Raw genomic sequence first — 18,217 nt, 5'->3', positions numbered from 1 at the left:
CTTAATCTTGTGTTATTTACAGGGATGTCCTGGGCCTCGCTTAAGGCGAGGGGACAGGTAGCAGAAGTGACTTTTGGTTGAAGCTCTTTTTGACAGATGGAGGGGGGGGGGGGGGGGGATGTAGTGCCTGACATGGTGTCTTCAATGAACTAGTTGTTTGGGCCTCCAGAATCCGACTGTTCTGTGGTCCTAGAACTTTCAAAAGCGCCATACTGCTGCTAAATTAAGGTAGCCTTTTACGTTTCTACTTGAATGAGCTCTTTAAAGCGTCCGCAAACCAGTGTAATGTGTGGAAGGTAGGGTCACGTTGCACCACATTACTTTTTAGTCTGGTTATTGTGCTATAAATTGCTATTTGAGCTAACCACTAGTAAAAGCAGAAAGCTTATGTACATGTCATCGGAGGGTCAAAGGTTGAGTATGGGATGTTCAGTAGTGTGCGTTATTACTGGATGAGCTGGCACATGCCAGATGGTGGTGCATACAGTATGTATGTTGTACTTGGATGGCTGGCTTCAGTGGTCGGGTACATGTTGCTGGCATCAGTTCTCTGGTTTGAGGTTTCTGAACTACGCTCTTTTCCTCCTACAGGTCTGTTCCATCTTATGGTCCACCAACTACAAAGAACTCATTTCTGGCCATGGCTTTGCACAGAACCAGCTTGTGATTTGGAAATACCCATCTCTGGTGAAAGTATCAGAACTTAAAGGTACTGCCATGTCTGACTGGGGGGAGGTTGTTTGCATGTTGACTCTATGCAGGTTTTGGAATGTTTGTGTTCCTGTATCAACCATCTACAGTAGAGCTTCTTGAACGTTCAGCTCTCACAGGAAGTGTTTAAATGTCTAATGCCACACAGGAGCACAGCAGGCTCAAATGTTTCTCTTGACACGCGTGGTTTGATTTCAGATCTCGAATAGCTCAACTTGTGATGTTTGATGGTCATAAGGACTGATATTTTTGAACTCTTGCATACGCTGTCTAATTTGCAGTCTTTATCAGCATTTTATTGTGATGCTATCATGCACATGCTACTTTTTATTTGCATGTCCCTTCCTAAACAAACACCTACTCACAAGAATAAGTCAGTTGCTACTCCAATCTATACTTGTAATGTTCCTGGAACCAAAAAGATCCCAAAACTAGTGAATGCACCCCAGCTCATCCTTGGAGTAAGTTCAGCACCACACATTGCCACTCAGGCATTGCAACACTCCCATTACAAATCATTGGAGCGGGGACCTAATGATCCCATAGAGGGAGCATTTATTAAATAAAACTATTTACACTTACAAATATTTTGTCTGGTGTTAAAGGATCGCAGTAATATAAAAAGACTTTGAAAATCTTCTATACAAAACTGTTAATTAGTAATGTATAGTAAATACAAAATTACTTTAGGTTGGATTTTGTAATTTTCAAAATGTGTAAATTAAATATATACAAATTATATTACTTTATTTTCCCTATAGTTTACTTATATGGAAACCACTCCATTGACCGAGACCTCCCCATTCTTTTTGAATAGTTACTAGTAGTATATTTATACAAATGTCTTTCAACCCCATAAGTCTGGGGTGGGAGGGAAAAGATGTAAACTTACTAATGTGTAAATTCACTCTTCCTCAAAAGCAAATCTACTAGTGCAAATGTACCTTGAAAATTAGGATTTTATTAGTTTAACCACACTTCGGTTAGACATAGTATTTTTCTGTGCAGTACAAGCATTGCAATCTGTCCACCTGTGGTGCTGAGCTATGAACACTGCTTGCACTGGCAAGATGCTATAGCAAATCTTCTCTCCATTTCCCGCCCCCCCTCATTTTTCCTGTCATACTTGAGTCTGCTCTCTGATTGGTCTGGTTCTTCCTCACTTCTGCAGTTGCTGTACTCTACACTTATCGCTCGTAGACCGTATAGGTGGACGAAGAATTTGCTCAGCCGGCAGAATTTGCAGCGTTTTGCACGTTCCGCATGGAGCGCAAAGTTCCGCAAACCTTTGAAGTGATACGGAGCAGAGTTTTTTTATCCTCTCAGGCAGCTCATCAACATTAAGTTGGCGGGTGCTCGCAAGAATCATGCGCTTGACCTCCTCCGGGTGAGATTACTCAATGCAGGTGGTCGCTGCAGATCTTAATGAGTATAACATCTACTCGAGCAGCAGAATAAAGCAGCGCCCTCTTGCTCTGCGTGTAGTGCTGTTTGCGCTGATTTTATAGTGCAGGACAAACTCCTGGTGCTAAACATCCATGTAAGCACTGCTACATGCCATACTCAGCTGCTCGCGTGGTGGAGCTTTGCGTCACTTTACAAAGTATCGCGGAACAGAACTCCGCCCAGGCTTAGTAGACCGGAATCGTTCATAGATTCACATGCCTGAATCATTCCCTGTCGTCGGGGTGGGAGTCCCCGGTATATAATAACAGTAATGTCATATAGACATATACATACTAATAGGCCAGAGGCCTCACATTAGTAACCTATCCAAGTCCTTTTGTAAAAAGGACCAAACTTTGGCCAGGAGCCAATCCGCTACTACCACCCTCTAGAACCTTCCTGGAAGGAGCCCTAGTCCTTCAGATTTTGCAGCGTGAATCTTTCTGGATTCACTATGCTGTGCATTATTCCGCGGTCTTGTGGTTGGGTCCGGATTCGTAGTCTTTTCTTTGTTTTTTTTTTTTTTTTTCTCAGCCCAGGTGGGCGTCGGCGTCACACCCCCTTGGGTGTATTTCCGGTGACGTCGGCATGCTTCCTGCGGAAGCTCCCACTCTTGGGCGCCATCTTCAGATTCTTTTTTTTCCGCGGTCGGGTCTGGATCGTTCCCGTTTGGGCTCCAGACATTTTTGGAGAAAGAAGAAAGAAAATACAGGAAAGACGAGGAGAAGTCATCTGAAGACTCCAGGGGACTTCATCGACGAGAAACCAGCAAGGATAAGGCGTTTTCCATCGAGATCTTCGACGACCGTCGACGAACACGCGACCAGAGAGGCCCTGGACGCTCGAGGATGGACAACACGCCGTTCAAGTTCTGCCGTAACTGCCACCACAAGTACGCGCAGAAGGACCAGCACCCGGTATGCAACCTTTGCCTACCGGTGGACCACGAAAGCGGAGACTGCAACGCCTGTTCCGCCTTCACGCCGAAGACCCTTCGTGTGAGAGAGGCAGAGGGTAGCACACGCCGCCCTGCAGGGGAAGGCCCCGACTCAGTCACTCTACGAGCTGGGGATGTCCTCCGAGGAAGAAGACAACGCTGCCGCCGAAGACGACAGCTACACGGTCGTAGAGACCGATTACACGAAGACTTCTGACAAGGTAGGAGACTCTTCGGCCCCCAAGAACCCGAGAGACTCTGAGTCTAGAAAGATCGAGGGCAAGACCCCGAAAGCGCCGACGCCAAAAAAGGCGGCGTCCGCGACTACTCCCAGGCCCAGCGGATCCTCCGAGGAGTCCCCGGCGCCGAGAGCTGCTGATCAGCACAAAACGTCGAAAATCGTCCCCGAAAAGGATCGATCGACGCCGAGGGAGAAAGACCCAAAACTGACGACGACCAGAGAACCGAAATCCGGTTCGACGTCAAACTTCGACTCCGAGAGGCACGGCGACGAGCCTTCCGCCGAAGAGAGCGGCCGACCCATCCGACGCGGAACACGCGGCCGAGATGGAAAAGAAGAGAAGGCGCCTCGAGGCAGAAATGGAGAACATCATGCAGCGGAAGAAAGATTTCGACGCAAAGATGAAAGCCTTCACGATCCCTCACAAGACCAAGCCACCGGTGATGGAGCCGGTCGAGGAGGAAGAGGAGATCGCCGAAGTCACCGAGGAACAAGACCAGGACGTCGAGGTGATCGACGACCAGGAGGAGTTCGAGAACCCCTACGATAGTTACAACTATGGGGAGGAGGGCAGGACAGACACAGAGTCGGCACCCTCGGACCTTCAGGAGGTAGATTACATCGATGTCGACCCCGACAGCCCGGAGGAGGTGGTCGACACCTACCCCTCGAGGCCCTCGCCGCCGGACGACATCGGGGCCTACAACTCGGTGATACAATCTGCCGCAGCAGCTTTCAAGCTCAAGCTCGACGAAGAGAAGCAGAAAGCAGACTTCCTTCTAGAAACATTGCTCCCAACACAAACGAGGAGCCAGTTCCTTCCAATGCTCGAGAGCGTCGTGGCTCAGGGGAAGGAAGCTTTCAGGGAGCCCGCAACATGCAAGGCAGTAACTCCCAGAACTGAGAAGAAGTACAAGCATGCCACAAAGGACCCGGCCTACATTCAGGGCACGGTCTCCAGACTCCATTATCACGGCCACAGCAAGGAGGAGGGCTAACGTACCCACTACCTCGGGGCCACCACCGGATAAGGAGAGCAAAAGGATGGATCTGGTGGGCAGAAGGATCGAACGGAATGCCGCGACCCACTGGCGCATGGCTAATTCCAACGCCCTGATAAACAGGCACATGTACCAAATCATGGAGGGACTAGGGCAGTTGGTGAAGGACTTGCCCCAGGATGCCAGGCAGAAAGCCGAAAAGCTGGTTGAAGAGGAAAAGAATGCGGCAAATTCTTGCCTTAAGACGGCCCTGGATGGGGCAGACACCGCCAGCAGGCTCATGATGATGGGCGTCACGGAAAGGAGGCACGCCTGGCTCAGAATATCCGGCTTCAAACCGGAAGTGCAACACAGTATCCTGAACACACCGTTCAACGGCAGCACGCTTTTCGGACCAACAGTGGATGAACAGCTCAGCCAACTGAAGAAGGATAACGAAACAGCAAGATCCATGGGAGCATTGCAGTTCAGAGGGAACAAGAGGGGCACCCAGTCACGGAGGCCCGGCGGGAGAGGTGGAAACCAGCCAGGTACATCACACCAGGCTTTCCAGCAAACGCACCAGGCAGACTCGCAGAGTCAGCAGGGTCATCAGAAGCAGCCCTGCCAGTACCAACAAAGAGGCCAGTCCTTTCGAGGGAGAAATGGACGGGGACAAAATAGAAGAGGGGGCCAGCAGCCCACCTCCAAGTGACTACAAAAAACTCCGTGTGCCCGCCCGCAAAAAAGACCCCAGGGGGCAGCACGTACAGATGGGTCAAGACAAACTAGACACCTACGACCACAGGACACCAGTGGGAGGAAGATTAAGATTCCACCTCCAAGAGTGGAGAGAAATCACATCAGACAAATGGATCCTCAACATTATCCAATTCGGATACTGCATAGAGTTGGAGGCGAGGCCAACAAGCAGAAAACCAAAAAGAAAGCCACTAGCAAGCAAGCAACTGCAGTGCCTTCAGGAAGAAGCGAAAGAACTCCTGCAGAAGCAGGCCATAGAACGGGTACCCTTCAAGGAAAGAAACACAGGAGTATACTCAACGTACTTCCTGGTACCAAAAGTAGACGAGACAATGAGACCCATTCTCGATTTACGGTTCGTGAACAAATTCATAAGAATGCAAAAATTCAAAATGACCTCCCTGCAAGAGGTGCTCCCACAGTTGCAGATCGGGGACTTCATGGTCACTATAGACCTCAAAGACGCATACCTGCACATCCCAATGAACAGAAAGCACAAGCACATGCTCAGGTTCACCGTCGGAGAAAGCCACTACCAGTTCACGACACTGGCCTTCGGTCTAAAATCGGCACCAAGAGTTTTCACAAAGTGCCTCGCAGCAGTCGCAGCGCACCTAAGAAGGCAGGGAATACACGTATACCCTTACCTGGAGGACTGGCTGGTGAAAGCAAACTCATACCAGAAATGCAAGCTGCACGCACATACAGTGACCAGCACGCTCATAAACCTGGGGTTCTCCATCCACTGGAAGAAATCATCAATGGAGCCGGAACAAGTGAAGATCTTCCTGGGAGCACAGATCAACACATTACAGGGCAAGGTGTTCCCCAGCGAGAAGAGGGCGAGGGCGCTGGTGAAGGAAACTCGCCTCTACCGTAAGGGACAAGCTCGGACAGTGAGGACTGCGAGCAAGATCATGGGGATGATGGCATCGTGCATCCACCTGGTACCGAATGTACGACTCCACATGAGACACATTCAAGAATGGCTACAGGAGCAATGGTCACAAGCTACAGGCAGTTGGGAGGATCTAGTGGTTGTAACACACGCAGTGCAGAAGGAGATGACATGGTGGACCATGGAGAACATAGCAAAGGGAAAGCCTCTAACGCCCCCAACGCCAACAGTGACCATCACCACAGACGCATCCCTGAAGGGATGGGGTGCTCACATGGAGCTCAAGGTGAGGGGACTGTGGACACCGACGGATGCCACAAAGCACATCAATTACTTAGAATTGAAGACGATCTTCCTTGCACTGAAAGCCTTCCAAACAAGACTGTACAAGAACAAGGTGCTGATACAAACAGACAACACCACTGCGATGTTCTACATCAACAAGCAGGGGGGCACCCAGTCGGCCCTGCTTTCAACGCTAGCGCAGGAGATATGGAGATGGGCCATCCCTCTCAAGATAGACCTACTGGCCATACACCTGCCAGGGAAGGACAACATACAAGCAGATTGGCTCAGCAGGCAGACATCGGCATCCCACGAGTGGGAGCTCAATGCTCAGGAGACAAGGCGCCTATTCGACAGATGGGGAACTCCATCGGTGGACCTGTTTGCCACACGCCAGAATGCAAAATGCCGAAACTTCGCATCCAGGCAGCCCGAGGAAGGGTCACTAGGGAATGCCCTATGGATAGACTGGTCAAGGACATTTGCCTACGCCTTTCCCCCGATACCACTGATGCACAGAGTACTGAGCAAGTGCAGAGCGAGCAACATGACACTGATACTGGTCGCACCACAGTGGGCGAGGCAGACATGGTACTCGCAGATCATGGAGATGACAGTGTGCACACCACAGATTCAGCAGGCGAAAAGACTTACTCTCCATGCAGAACGGAGAGGTGCTACACCCAGAGCCAGAGAGCATGAGCCTAGTAGCGTGGCTCCTGAGGACATAGAGTTCGCACATTTAAGATTGCCAGAAAGTACACTGAAGGTCCTGCGGGAGGCAAGAAGGCCTAGCACTCGGAAGTGCTATGTGGCAAAATGGAAGAGGTTCACAATATGGTGTAGACAAGAAAGACTTCACAATAAAAATGAAGGATTCCACAGTGCTAAAGTACCTGACGCACTTGCTAGAGAAGAACCTTAGCTCATCCTCCCTGAGGGTTCACTTAGCAGCGATAGTCGCCTACACAAGGGGTGAAACTTGCAGGAGTTTCTTCACGTCACAGGTGGTGAAGAGATTCCTAGAAGGGGCGAAAAGGATCGCACCGCCCAAGCGGGTGCCGCCACCGGCATGGAACTTGAACATAGTCCTAACGGAACTCATGAAAGAGCCCTTTGAACCGCTCCACAAGGCGTCCTTAAAGATGCTAACTATGAAAACAGCTTTCCTGGTTGCAATAACGTCCCTACGCAGAGTAAGCGAGCTTCAGGCTCTGACGCTACAAGAACCCTACATACAAATACACAATGACAGGGTTGTGATGAGGACTGACCCAAACTTCATGCCGAAGGTGGTATCTAAATTTCACATGAACTAGTCTATACAATTACCGAGTTTTTTCCAAAAACCAACAACTGCGGCAGAGCGAGCTCTGCACACCCTGGACGCCAGAAGGGCAGTCATGCACTACATCGAAAGGACGAAGGGACACAGGAAGACAAAACAGTTCTTTGTGTCATTCGCCAACAGTTACATGGGAAAAGCGGTAACCAAAAAGACCATTGCACGATGGATCGCACAGACAATCCAACTCTGCCACAAGCGGGCAGGACAAGAGCTAGCAGAGGGGACACGTGCCCACTCCACTAGGAAAAAGGGCGCTACAATAGCCTTCCTGGCTAACACACCCATACAAGACATATGCCTGGCGGCAACATGGGCTTCGGTGCACACGTTCACGAAGCACTACTGTGTGGACATACAGATGAACAAGGAAGCTCAAGTTGGACAGAAGGTGCTACAGCACATATTCAATACCCAACGCTCATCTTCCACCCAACCGCCACAGAAATGAGAAACCGCTACAAAATCTATGCACAGCATAGTGAATCCAGAAAGATTCACGCTGCAAAACGAATAGTTTTCTTACCTGTCGGTGTAGTTTTGCAGCTTGAAGATCTTTCTGGATTCACTAGCGAACCCACCCACCTCCGCCAGAAAGATGAGGCTGGAGAGAGAAGAGGTGGTTAACAAAAGAAAGGATATTAAAAAGTACAAAGCGGTAAAATACCAACTAATTAGAACATTGCCATTACTTCGGAAACGAAAGAAACACGGAAAAAAAGAACCCGAACATGGCGCCCAAGAGTGGGAGCTTCCGCAGGAAGCATGCCGACGTCACCGGAAATACACCCAAGGGGGTGTGACGCCGACGCCCACCTGGGCTGAGAAAAAAACCAAAAACAAAGAAAAGACTACGAATCCGGACCCAACCACAAGACCGCGGAATAATGCACAGCATAGTGAATCCAGAAAGATCTTCAAGCTGCAAAACTACACCGACAGGTAAGAAAACTATTCGTTTTCTACCGCACGTCTTGCTAAGGGAGTCTCCACTGAGCTCTGCTCCTCTTTCTGGTATTTTTGGATTTATTCCATATTTTTCTCTTCAATATTACTCTTGTGGAGGAGTGCTAGAGCAGCTATGTCTACCACTCCTAAAAAAGGGCTCTTTAGACCCTGTGCCTCGTGTAGTAAGCTGAGACTGCATGTAGATGACGAACATGAAGACTGCCTCTACTGTCTCTACCCTGAACATTCTGCCAAGGATTGTACGGTCTGCCGCACTTTCTCTGTCAAGACTTTAAAAGACAGAGGGTCGCCTGCTTCTGTGGCTTCAGAGACTAAAGGACAAGGATCAAACAGTCTCCTCAGGTGAGAGCGAGTGTTCCTTCAGGAGCTCACACGTCTCTGCCAAAAGGCCAAGACAGACCTCTCTAGGTCCGTCTGATATGCCACCTCAAAAGAAGACTCCAAAGTCTTCAGAGGGTCGTCCAAAAGCCACGACAGTTAAGACTTCTCTTCAGGAACCCACCTTCAAGAAGCCTGTGCTGGTGTCTTCTGCCTTGCCTGTGACCGCGTCGACAGTAACCATCTCTACGTCAACAGCAACCATCTCTACGTCTAGAGCATCAACCTTCACCACCTTGTCGACAACTACCTAATCGTCGTCCACGGGTAGGTCCATTACCTCAATAATTCCTGTCAAAAAAGCATCGACGCCTCCGTCGACGATAGTTTCCGCGTCGACGAAGTCTAAACAATCGTCGACGAAGGTCCCATAGACTTCGACTACTACCTAGTCGATGATGTCGCCGTCGACGAAGCCATCGTCTACGCCGCCGTCGTCGACGAAGACGACAGCGGTCTGCTGACCGCTGACTGAAGAATCTCCTAAGCTGAAGTGTACACACTTCAGGATGTCAACGCGTACGCTGACGCCAGAGACTACGTCTCTTAGCAAGTTCCCGCCACTGCTACCGGTCCACTTACTGGAGACTGAGGATTCTGATGATGGTGCCTTGTTCCACACTGCAACAAGTCCTTCACAGCTCAATGTCAAGGTCCAAGAGATTTCGGACTATAAAGACCTTGGTCAGGCAGAAGTGCCATGCCAGGAGGAATATCAACCGCCGCCTCCTTCACAACCTATGGTGTGCCTCCCGGCCTCAATAGTCATGACCTCCAATTTCTCATAGCGAACTACAAGCAGTGGTTTCTGCCTACTCCGCCTCCTTCGTGGTGCCTCCAAATCTTGAGACACCAGCTCCTCCTCCTCGCCCTAGACCACCACCGCTGGTCATTCATCAGTATCCTGTCACTTTGCCTCCTCTACCGTCCTCTGTTAAAGAGGAGGAGGAAGCAGTAGGAGAAGATGAAGATCAACAGGAGGAGGGAGACATACAGGATGACGAGTGGGATGACTAGGTCATTGAACGTCCGGCTTCCCCAAACCAGGCACAGGCGTATTCACCCCCAGAAGATGTCGGGGGGGGGGGGGGTTCATAATGTTGTAGAGAGAGCAGCAGCAAGGTTCAAAATAGAGATGACCACGCAACCTCAGGATTGCTATCTATACGACTTTAAAGAGCCATTCAAGAAGACTGTTCGGTCAATCACTATTATCGAGTACATCTGGGACCAGGGGCTAAAAATAATGAAAAACCCCTCATCTTTACTACCAGTGCCGACCAGGCTTGATAAGTATAAGGCCCCGGACACAGCTCCGGCATGCCTTACAGGCCATACCAAACCGGACTCCGTTATCACCCAGGCCGCGCAGCGGAAATCCAACAACCCATCTGCTGCGCTGTCTGGGCCTCCGGATAAGGAAGGCCGTAAACAGGATTACATCGGGAAGAGCTTCTCGTCGATGTCGGCCCTTACGGTCAGGGCGGCAAACTCGCTAGCGCTTTTAGGGCGTTACAATCGCCAGATGTGGGCGGATGTTGCCCCATATCTAGGTACACTGCCAGAGGAGCCGAAGGAAGAGGTAAAGAAGATCCTCCTTGAGGGGGAGCGGTCCGCCTTGGAAATGGTTCATGTGGCGATGGATATCGCCTCAACAGGATTTCGGCAGCTGGCGGGGGCAGCGGTCCTTAGGCGCCAGGGATGGCTGAAAGCTACATCCGGCCGGAGGTACAGTCCAAAGTACTGGACATGCCGTTTGACGGAGAGCTGCTCTTTGGGGAGCATATTGATGAAATGCTGCAGGGTATCAAGAAAGGTACAGAGACCGCAAAAGCCTTGGGTACCCTCCAGTACAAAAATACTTCATTTCGGGGCTCCAGAGGAAGAGGCCAGCAGACCAGAGGTGGCTATCGGGGATACAAATCCTCCTACGGCTCGTCCCAGTAATACAAGCCTCAATACCAACAGAGGCAGCAACAAGGCCAGTCCTCGTGCAATAAGTCTTCCTTTCGAGGGAGAGGAGGAAAGAAAGATTCCGCCAGAAGACAATGACTTCTTTCTCCAACAGGCATCCACTTCTTCTCCACATTACGTAGTTGGAGGGAAAATTTCCAACTTCCTCCACAATTGGCAAAGAATAACGACGGATCATTGGGTTCTCCAGCTGGTTCGGTTCAGCCATACTTTGGAGTTGTGGAAACTCCTCCTTCGAACCGCCCCCCCCCCCCCCCCGGTCCCATGCAGCACAAGAATCTGCATCTCCTTCAAGCGGAACTCTCACTAATGCTCCAGAAAAGAGCCGTAGAAAGAGTTCCCAGAGGTCAGAGGGGGAAAGGATTCTATTCCCGGTTCTTCCTAATACGAAAAAAGGAGAAGAAATGGAGACCTATATTGGATCTAAGGAACCTCAACCGATACCTCAACCAGGAAAAGTCAGTATTGAAGCCCTCAACACCTCACTTTCCTGGAAGCAACTCTATACACGCATCAGGAGAAGGCCTTCCCATCAGAAGAGCTATCTAAACAAGCAAGGGGGAACTCGATCCATGACATTGTCTCAAGAATCACAGCGATTTTGGAAGTGGCTACTCCAACACAACATTTCGCTGAGAGCGGAGTATGTCCCAGGAGCAGACAACACCCTGGCGGACTCACTAAGCAGGCAACACTCCATTTGTCACGAATAGGAGCTCGACCAACATGCTCTCGACGCAGTATTCTCCCGATGGGGCAGACCTCACCTGGATCTATTTGCGGCGATCAACGCAAAATGCCAACATTAAGCAAGCTGGCATCCCCAGAGAGGATCTCTCGGGGATGCATTTTCGATGGCATGGTGCAACGTCTTTGCTTACGCTTTTCCTCCATTTCCGATGATCCCCAGGGTCATCTGGAAACTGAAAGCGGAGCGTTGCACCCTGATCCTGGTAGCCCCAGCGTGGCCGCGCCAACACTGGTTTACAGAACTCCACATTCTGTCGCTGGAGCCTCCGATTCCATTCAGGCCTTACCCGCATCTCCTCACTATGAACCAGGGGAAAGTCCAGCATCCAGATACAACATCTCTCAGATTATCGGCTTGTCTCCTGAGTTCCAGGACTTAGATATTCCTCAGGACTGCAGAGTCGTCTTAGCCCAGGCCCAGGCTGACAGTACCAACAAGACGTATTCCCTTAAGTGGAAGAGATTGTGGTGTAAAGCTAACAAACTGCACCCGTTCTCGTCATCTCCGGCACAACTTCTGCCTTACCTGCTTCACCTGGCCAACTCGGGATTGGCACAGGCCTCAAAGTCCACCTGGCAGCCATATCTAGGTTCAGGCACTCTTCGTCTGGAATTTCCCTATGGTCCAATAGACTGGTCAAGCAGTTTCTGAAAGGCTTATTCAGGACTTGTCCTCCAATAAAACCTTTACCACCTACATGGCAACTCAATGTTGTCTTGGCTCAGTTGATGAAACACCCCTTTGAGCCAATGCATAAAGCAGATCTCAAATACTTGTCATGGAAAACATCTCTTTTGCTGGCTCTCACGTCAGCAAGGAGAGTGCGTGAACTGCAGGCTTTCTCTATTCAAGACCCGTTCCTTCAGTTCAAACAGGACCGGGTCATTCTACGGACTAACCCCAAATTCGTACCAAAGGTTCCATCTGCTTTTCATCTAAACGAACCTATTGTCCCGAGATCTTTCTTCCCGAATCCATCTTCAGCAGCGGAGAGATCTCTACATTACTTGGATCTGAAAAGATGTCTAAAATTCTACATTCATAGAACGGAACAATTTCGCAAGTCCAACCAATTATTTATTGCCTTCAGCAGGCCCAGGAAGGGCCTACCACTGTCAAAGCAGAGCATTTCAAGATGGATCTCTGCGGCCATCACCTTCTGCCATCAGCAGGCGGACATCCTCTGCCCTCCAAGGTTCAGGCTCATTCCTCTAGAGCGGTTCCCACTTCCGGAGAGATCTCTACATTACTTGGATCTGAAAAGATGTCTAAAATTCTACATTCATAGAACGGAACAATTTCGCAAGTCCAACCAATTATTTATTGCCTTCAGCAGGCCCAGGAAGGGCCTACCACTGTCAAAGCAGAGCATTTCAAGATGGATCTCTGCGGCCATCACCTTCTGCCATCAGCAGGCGGACATCCTCTGCCCTCCAAGGTTCAGGCTCATTCCTCTAGAGCGGTTCCCACTTCCATGGCGCTCTTTTCTGGGGTGCCCATTGTCGACATTTGCAGAGCGGCGACATGGAAGACACCACATATGTTCAAGCACTACTGCTTGGATTTGGAACTTATGAAGGATGCAGCAGTGGGACAGGCGGTGCTCCGTCATCTATTTCTTTAGAGGTGAGCCTTCTCGCTTTCATCCCACCTTTCCTATTACCTAATTGCACAGTTCTTATCCTGCTACTGTGTGCAGTTTGTGTTGCACAATTGATAAGTTATTATAAAGTGTCTTACATGCTATATTATGCGAGATGTGCTGCCTATTGCTTGCTACTCTGATTCAGGCATGTGAATCTATGAAAGATACCCATAATACTGGATAAGAAATGCGTTACTTACCTGTAACTGCAGTTTTCCAGTATTGGTATCTTTCATAGATTCACATGCAACCCACCCGCCTCCCTGGAAGGGCTCACCTTAGTTCTCTCAGTAGGTACTACTTAGTACTGTGCTTACGAAAATCTGAGGGACTAGGGCTCCTTCCAGGAAGGTTCTAGAGGGTGGTAGTAGCTGATTGGCTCCTGGCCAAAGTTTGGTCCTTTTTATAAAAGGACTTGGGATAGGTTACTAATGTGAGGCCTCTGGCCTATTAGTATGTATGTTTATATGACATTACTGTTATTATATACTGGGGACTCCCACCCCGACGACGGGGAATGATTCAGGCATGTGAATCTATGAAAGATACCAATACTGGATAACTGCAGTTGCAGGTAAGTTACGCATTTCTTCTACTTTATTTAGCCAACATTATTTCCTCTCTATACTGAATGAAGTTTAAGGGCCTAATAGGACTTGTTTAACGTTGGTGTACCACCCCACTTCAACAGCAGAAAAACGTTATCTAAAAGTTGTGTATATATGTTCTAGTAAAAGAATTTTGTTTCACATCTGTTTGCTGCAAGGCCTGTTCACCACCGATTGTATCATTGTAGGTCACACTGCTCGAATTCTGAACTTGGCAATGAGTCCAGATGGATGCACGGTCGCCTCTGCTGCTGCTGATGAAACCCTGAGGCTCTGGAGATGTTTTGAAATGGATCCAGTCAAAAAGAAGGAAAAAGAGAAAGTTGTCAGCAACAAAAACAGCATTATCCATCAAAGCATTCGGTGAACTCCCATCTGCTGTTCTGCTATAATCGTGAGCAGAATTTCCCATGAGGCGCTCTTGGGAACAATCATGAGAAGGACATGCTTAACTGTGAACGCCTAACAAAGAATTGTACAGTTATTTTATTTGTAGTTAACTTTAATAAAGATGTTGCATTTTGATTTACATTATTTTGTCACAACACATCATGGGTGGCTAGTTGCTCATAGGATGAGTTGTAATTCTGATATATACATCTGCCGTGTGGATTCCTCCCCTTGTGAATATCCCCCTGCGTCAGCAACGTTCGGAAATTTTCTTCGTAGCACGCCGACGACGTCGTCACAGGAGTACGACCTCGCGCGTGACTCCTGACATCACCGACTACTTATCAGGCCCCCGCCGGCGTGATGACGTCAGTTCCCTTTTTTCCACGTCTTCGATGCTAACGGTTTTTGGGATCTTCTGCGATACTTTGTATTCTTCTACTGTTACAGTGTTGCTGTTTTTCCTTTAATTCTTCTTTCATCGAAGGTGTCGTCAAGGAAGACGGGCTTCAAGCAATGTGGGTCTTGCGCTCGAATGATGTCGATAACCGATCCGCATGGCGACTGCTTGTGGTGTCTTGGATCAGACCACGACGTTAAGAACTGTCGGTCTTGTTTTAAAATGAACCCTAAGGCACTATGAGAGCGTGAGGCAAAACGTCTTCTTGCGAAGATAAAAGGAAGAGAGACTGGGAGATCTTCGAGGTCGACGTCGAGACGCTCGAAGTCGAGGCAAAAATCTCGTTCGAAGTCTAGGTCGAGGTCCGGAGCGCGGTCGAGGTCCAGGGAGAGATCGAGATCTGGATCCAAATCGGCTTCGGGTCAAGCTTCGAGCTCCTCGAAGAGGAAGCACAAGAGGAGGAAGCACAGCTCTAGACATCATTCGGGGAAGGAGTCCTCGGATTCGAAGAAGTCTCGTAAACATCATAAGGACTCGTTTCTCCTTCTCCTGCTCAGTCTCTCGGATGTTCTCCGGCTCCGGAACAAGAACCGGATCCGATGTCTCAACATTCTTCGGAGCATGAGGAAGAGGAGGAGGTAGTTCTGTAGTAGGGGGATCTCTGTTATAGTCATAATCTAGTGAATAGTCCCGCCCATGTGCGTGGACCCCGGAGCAATCAAAAATAATCTCTTACAGTGTCAACAAATGCAGAAATGCATAGACACTTAAGAGAGAATTTAAAGACAGATAATGCAGCCAAAAAAGGCTACTGTCCAGTACTTCAACTAGAAATTCCACCACAAAATCCACAAAACAGCAAAGCCTGTACAGATTTCCCCTGCTTAACAGCAAAATCCCTCAGGAATGATAGAGAGAAGAACCTGGACAGACAAGCCCCATAGGCTGCCATTATGTGGCTTAAATAGGATACTGTGCCTTTAAGGAACCTTCCAGAACCTTCTCCCCGTATCCCAGAATGCATAGCAGGTCCAACTTAGTTTCAGTTCTTTTTTCCGGCTCCTGCAAGCAGGACCCTGGAGCATTGAGCTCTCCCTTTTCAAGGGTTTTGTTGGTGTTTTTACACTAAATTCGATTTTTGGTGCTTTTAAAGTACTTTAGTGACTTTCTTCTTGGGTTCCTGCACTCTTTTATTGTCCATAATGCCAGCATTATTTGACAAATGCCCGGAGTGCTCCAGGAAGAAGGCCAAGTCAGACCCCCATGAGGTCTGTATCCTCTGCCTTCCCTCTTCCCACATCCCTGAGGAGTGTGTGATCTGTAGAGGCTTCTCTGGAAGGACCCTGAAGGACAGGCGTAAAATCAGACTTCAGGGACTTGAAGAAAGAAGATTGAAGGCACGAGGTGGGTCAGGAGGGGCTCCTTCTGCCCATGCTGAGGCCTCTAGGGGACTCCCCAGGGGCAGGAAGTCCAGCCCGCGCCCAAGATCTCCGTCTGGGTCAGTTGCGCTGACCACGACGTCGAGGGGAAGGTCCACGGCCAGTTCCCGGTCTCCCCAGGGCTCTGGGTTGAGAAAACGTCGCCCGTCGCGGGACGTGTTCTGGCCGCCGTCGAAGCCGGTGTCGATCTCGTCGGCGTCGAGTGGTCGACATCGGAGGACCCGGCGTCGGCGCTCGCCGTCGAGGCGACACCGTCGGACAACGTCGAGGGGATCCTCGTCGTCGAGACGGAAGAAGTCTCCGGCGCGGAAGACGTCGACGTCTAGACATTCAAAGGAATCGACGTCGAAACGTTCCAAGAGGTCGACGTCGAGACGATCCAGGTCGACGTCGAGACGTCCGAAGGGGTTGAGGTCGCCGTCGAGGCACCATCGCCCGTCGTCGAAATTCCGTGGCTCGTCCATCTGGTCGACGTCGACACCGTTCGACGTCGAGGAGTGAGAGGCGGTCGACGCCGAAGGGCCGTTCGACGTCTAGGGACCCAGGCTCGCCGTCTGGGCACCGATCTTCGGCGTCAGGAGGTCGAAAAGACAGGCCCAGGACTGTGGGGGGCTCCCCACATTCCGGACAGGATGATGGCTCGCCGGGAACGGCGTATTCTGAGGTATATACCCCGAAGAAGCCTTCAGCACCTCCTTCACTGCCTCCTTTGCCAAGGGGTCCGCCTCCGAAGGCTCCGACCCCCCCCTGCATTGCCTGCTCGACCGGCTCTGCAGGCCCCGCTTCCAGTGACTCCCCCACCCCCGGTTCCACCGCGGGCGGTGTCGATGCCCAAGTTTCCGCCGCCGAAGACTCCTAAGTCGAAGCCGAAGCCTCGGACTCCGGAACCGGGGAGGCCGGCGGACCGTCCCATGCCCAAGAGATCGAGGTCTCGCTCGGGGAGATGGGACAAGTCTAGGAGTGGACGCGGATCTTCATCGAGATCCAGGCATCGCCATAGGAGGCGTCGGTCCAGGTCACGCTCATCTGGGACCCGTTCTTACTCGCCCACGCTGTCTGATTCGCCGGAGACTAGGGTGTCCCCGATCGACGATATCGGCACATTCCAAGAGGTTCTCCTGCGCGGAGCGGTGAAGTTGGGGATCAAAGTTGAAGCGCCTACGCCTTCGACTTCTGTCATCTTTGAGACGTTACACAAGAAACACCTGTCTCGCCCCCTACTGCCTCTGGTGCCGGGGCTCCTCGAGCCGGCTGAACAGCTTTTCCTGACGCCGGCGGTTGTGAAGTCTGCACCTTCCAGGCTCCTCAAGAAATACAGAGCTCCGGACTCTGACCCAGCCTTCTTGAGAAAGGACCCGGCGCCGGATTCGGTCATTGTGACGGCAGCCCGGAAGCTTCATGCCACCTCCCCTGCGTCCACGGTGCCTCCGGACAAGGAGAGCCGCTGGATCGACTCTGCTGGGCGAAAAGCGTGTGGTACATCCTCCTCGTCAATGAAGGCTGCCAGTGACTCGGCTTTGTTGGGACGATACGACCGTGCACTGTGGGACTCAATGGAGCAGTTTGCGGACTTCCTTCCTCGAGACCGTAAAGAGGACTTCATGGAGATCGTCCAGGAGGGGATGCTGGTCTCTAACCAGGCCATTAGCGCCGCGGCGGATATTTCCTTGCTGTCTGCGCACCGATACTGCCACGGGATTAACCAGAGGCGCCATGCTTGGCTCCGGTTGACGTCTCTTAAGCCAGAAGCACAACAACGTGTGGCGAATCTCCCTTTTTCCGGAGATACCCTCTTCGGAAAACACGCGGATGACGAGATGGCCAGGATGAAGGCCGAGGCAGAGACCCTGACGGCGGTGGGCTTGGAGAAGCCCAAGGAGAAGAAACCCTACCGCCAGTTCGGGTCGTGGAAGAGGGCAGTCTGCCCGACAACCTCAGCAGCAGTAGTACAGACAGCCCTTCCAGAAACGCCATGGGGGTAGAGGTAGACAGCAGTCCTCTACTGCTTCCAAGGGCCCGGCCGGGCTTCGACCTTGAGCTGTTACTTCCCCCTCGTCC

General features: G+C 50.6%; 1 protein-coding gene across 2 annotated transcripts in view; it reads left to right on the top strand.

The window, feature by feature from the left end:
- CDC20 (cell division cycle 20) overlaps nt 1-14,461 on the top strand; it is an 81,815-nt gene extending 67,354 nt beyond the window's left edge. For both annotated transcript variants that reach the window (XM_078672322.1, XM_078672329.1), the window contains exons 10-11: nt 592-709; nt 14,119-14,461. In XM_078672322.1, coding sequence (XP_078528448.1) covers nt 592-709; nt 14,119-14,297 — 297 coding nt within the window. In that variant the 3' untranslated portion in view covers nt 14,298-14,461. The remainder of the gene's footprint in view (nt 1-591; nt 710-14,118) is intronic.
- Nucleotides 14,462-18,217: the final 3,756 nt, after the last annotated feature.

The sequence above is a fragment of the Lissotriton helveticus genome, chromosome 1_2 (genome assembly GCF_964261635.1).
Source record: "Lissotriton helveticus chromosome 1_2, aLisHel1.1, whole genome shotgun sequence".
Lineage (NCBI taxonomy): Eukaryota > Metazoa > Chordata > Amphibia > Caudata > Salamandridae > Lissotriton > Lissotriton helveticus.
This window is presented reverse-complemented; position numbering and strand designations above follow the sequence as displayed.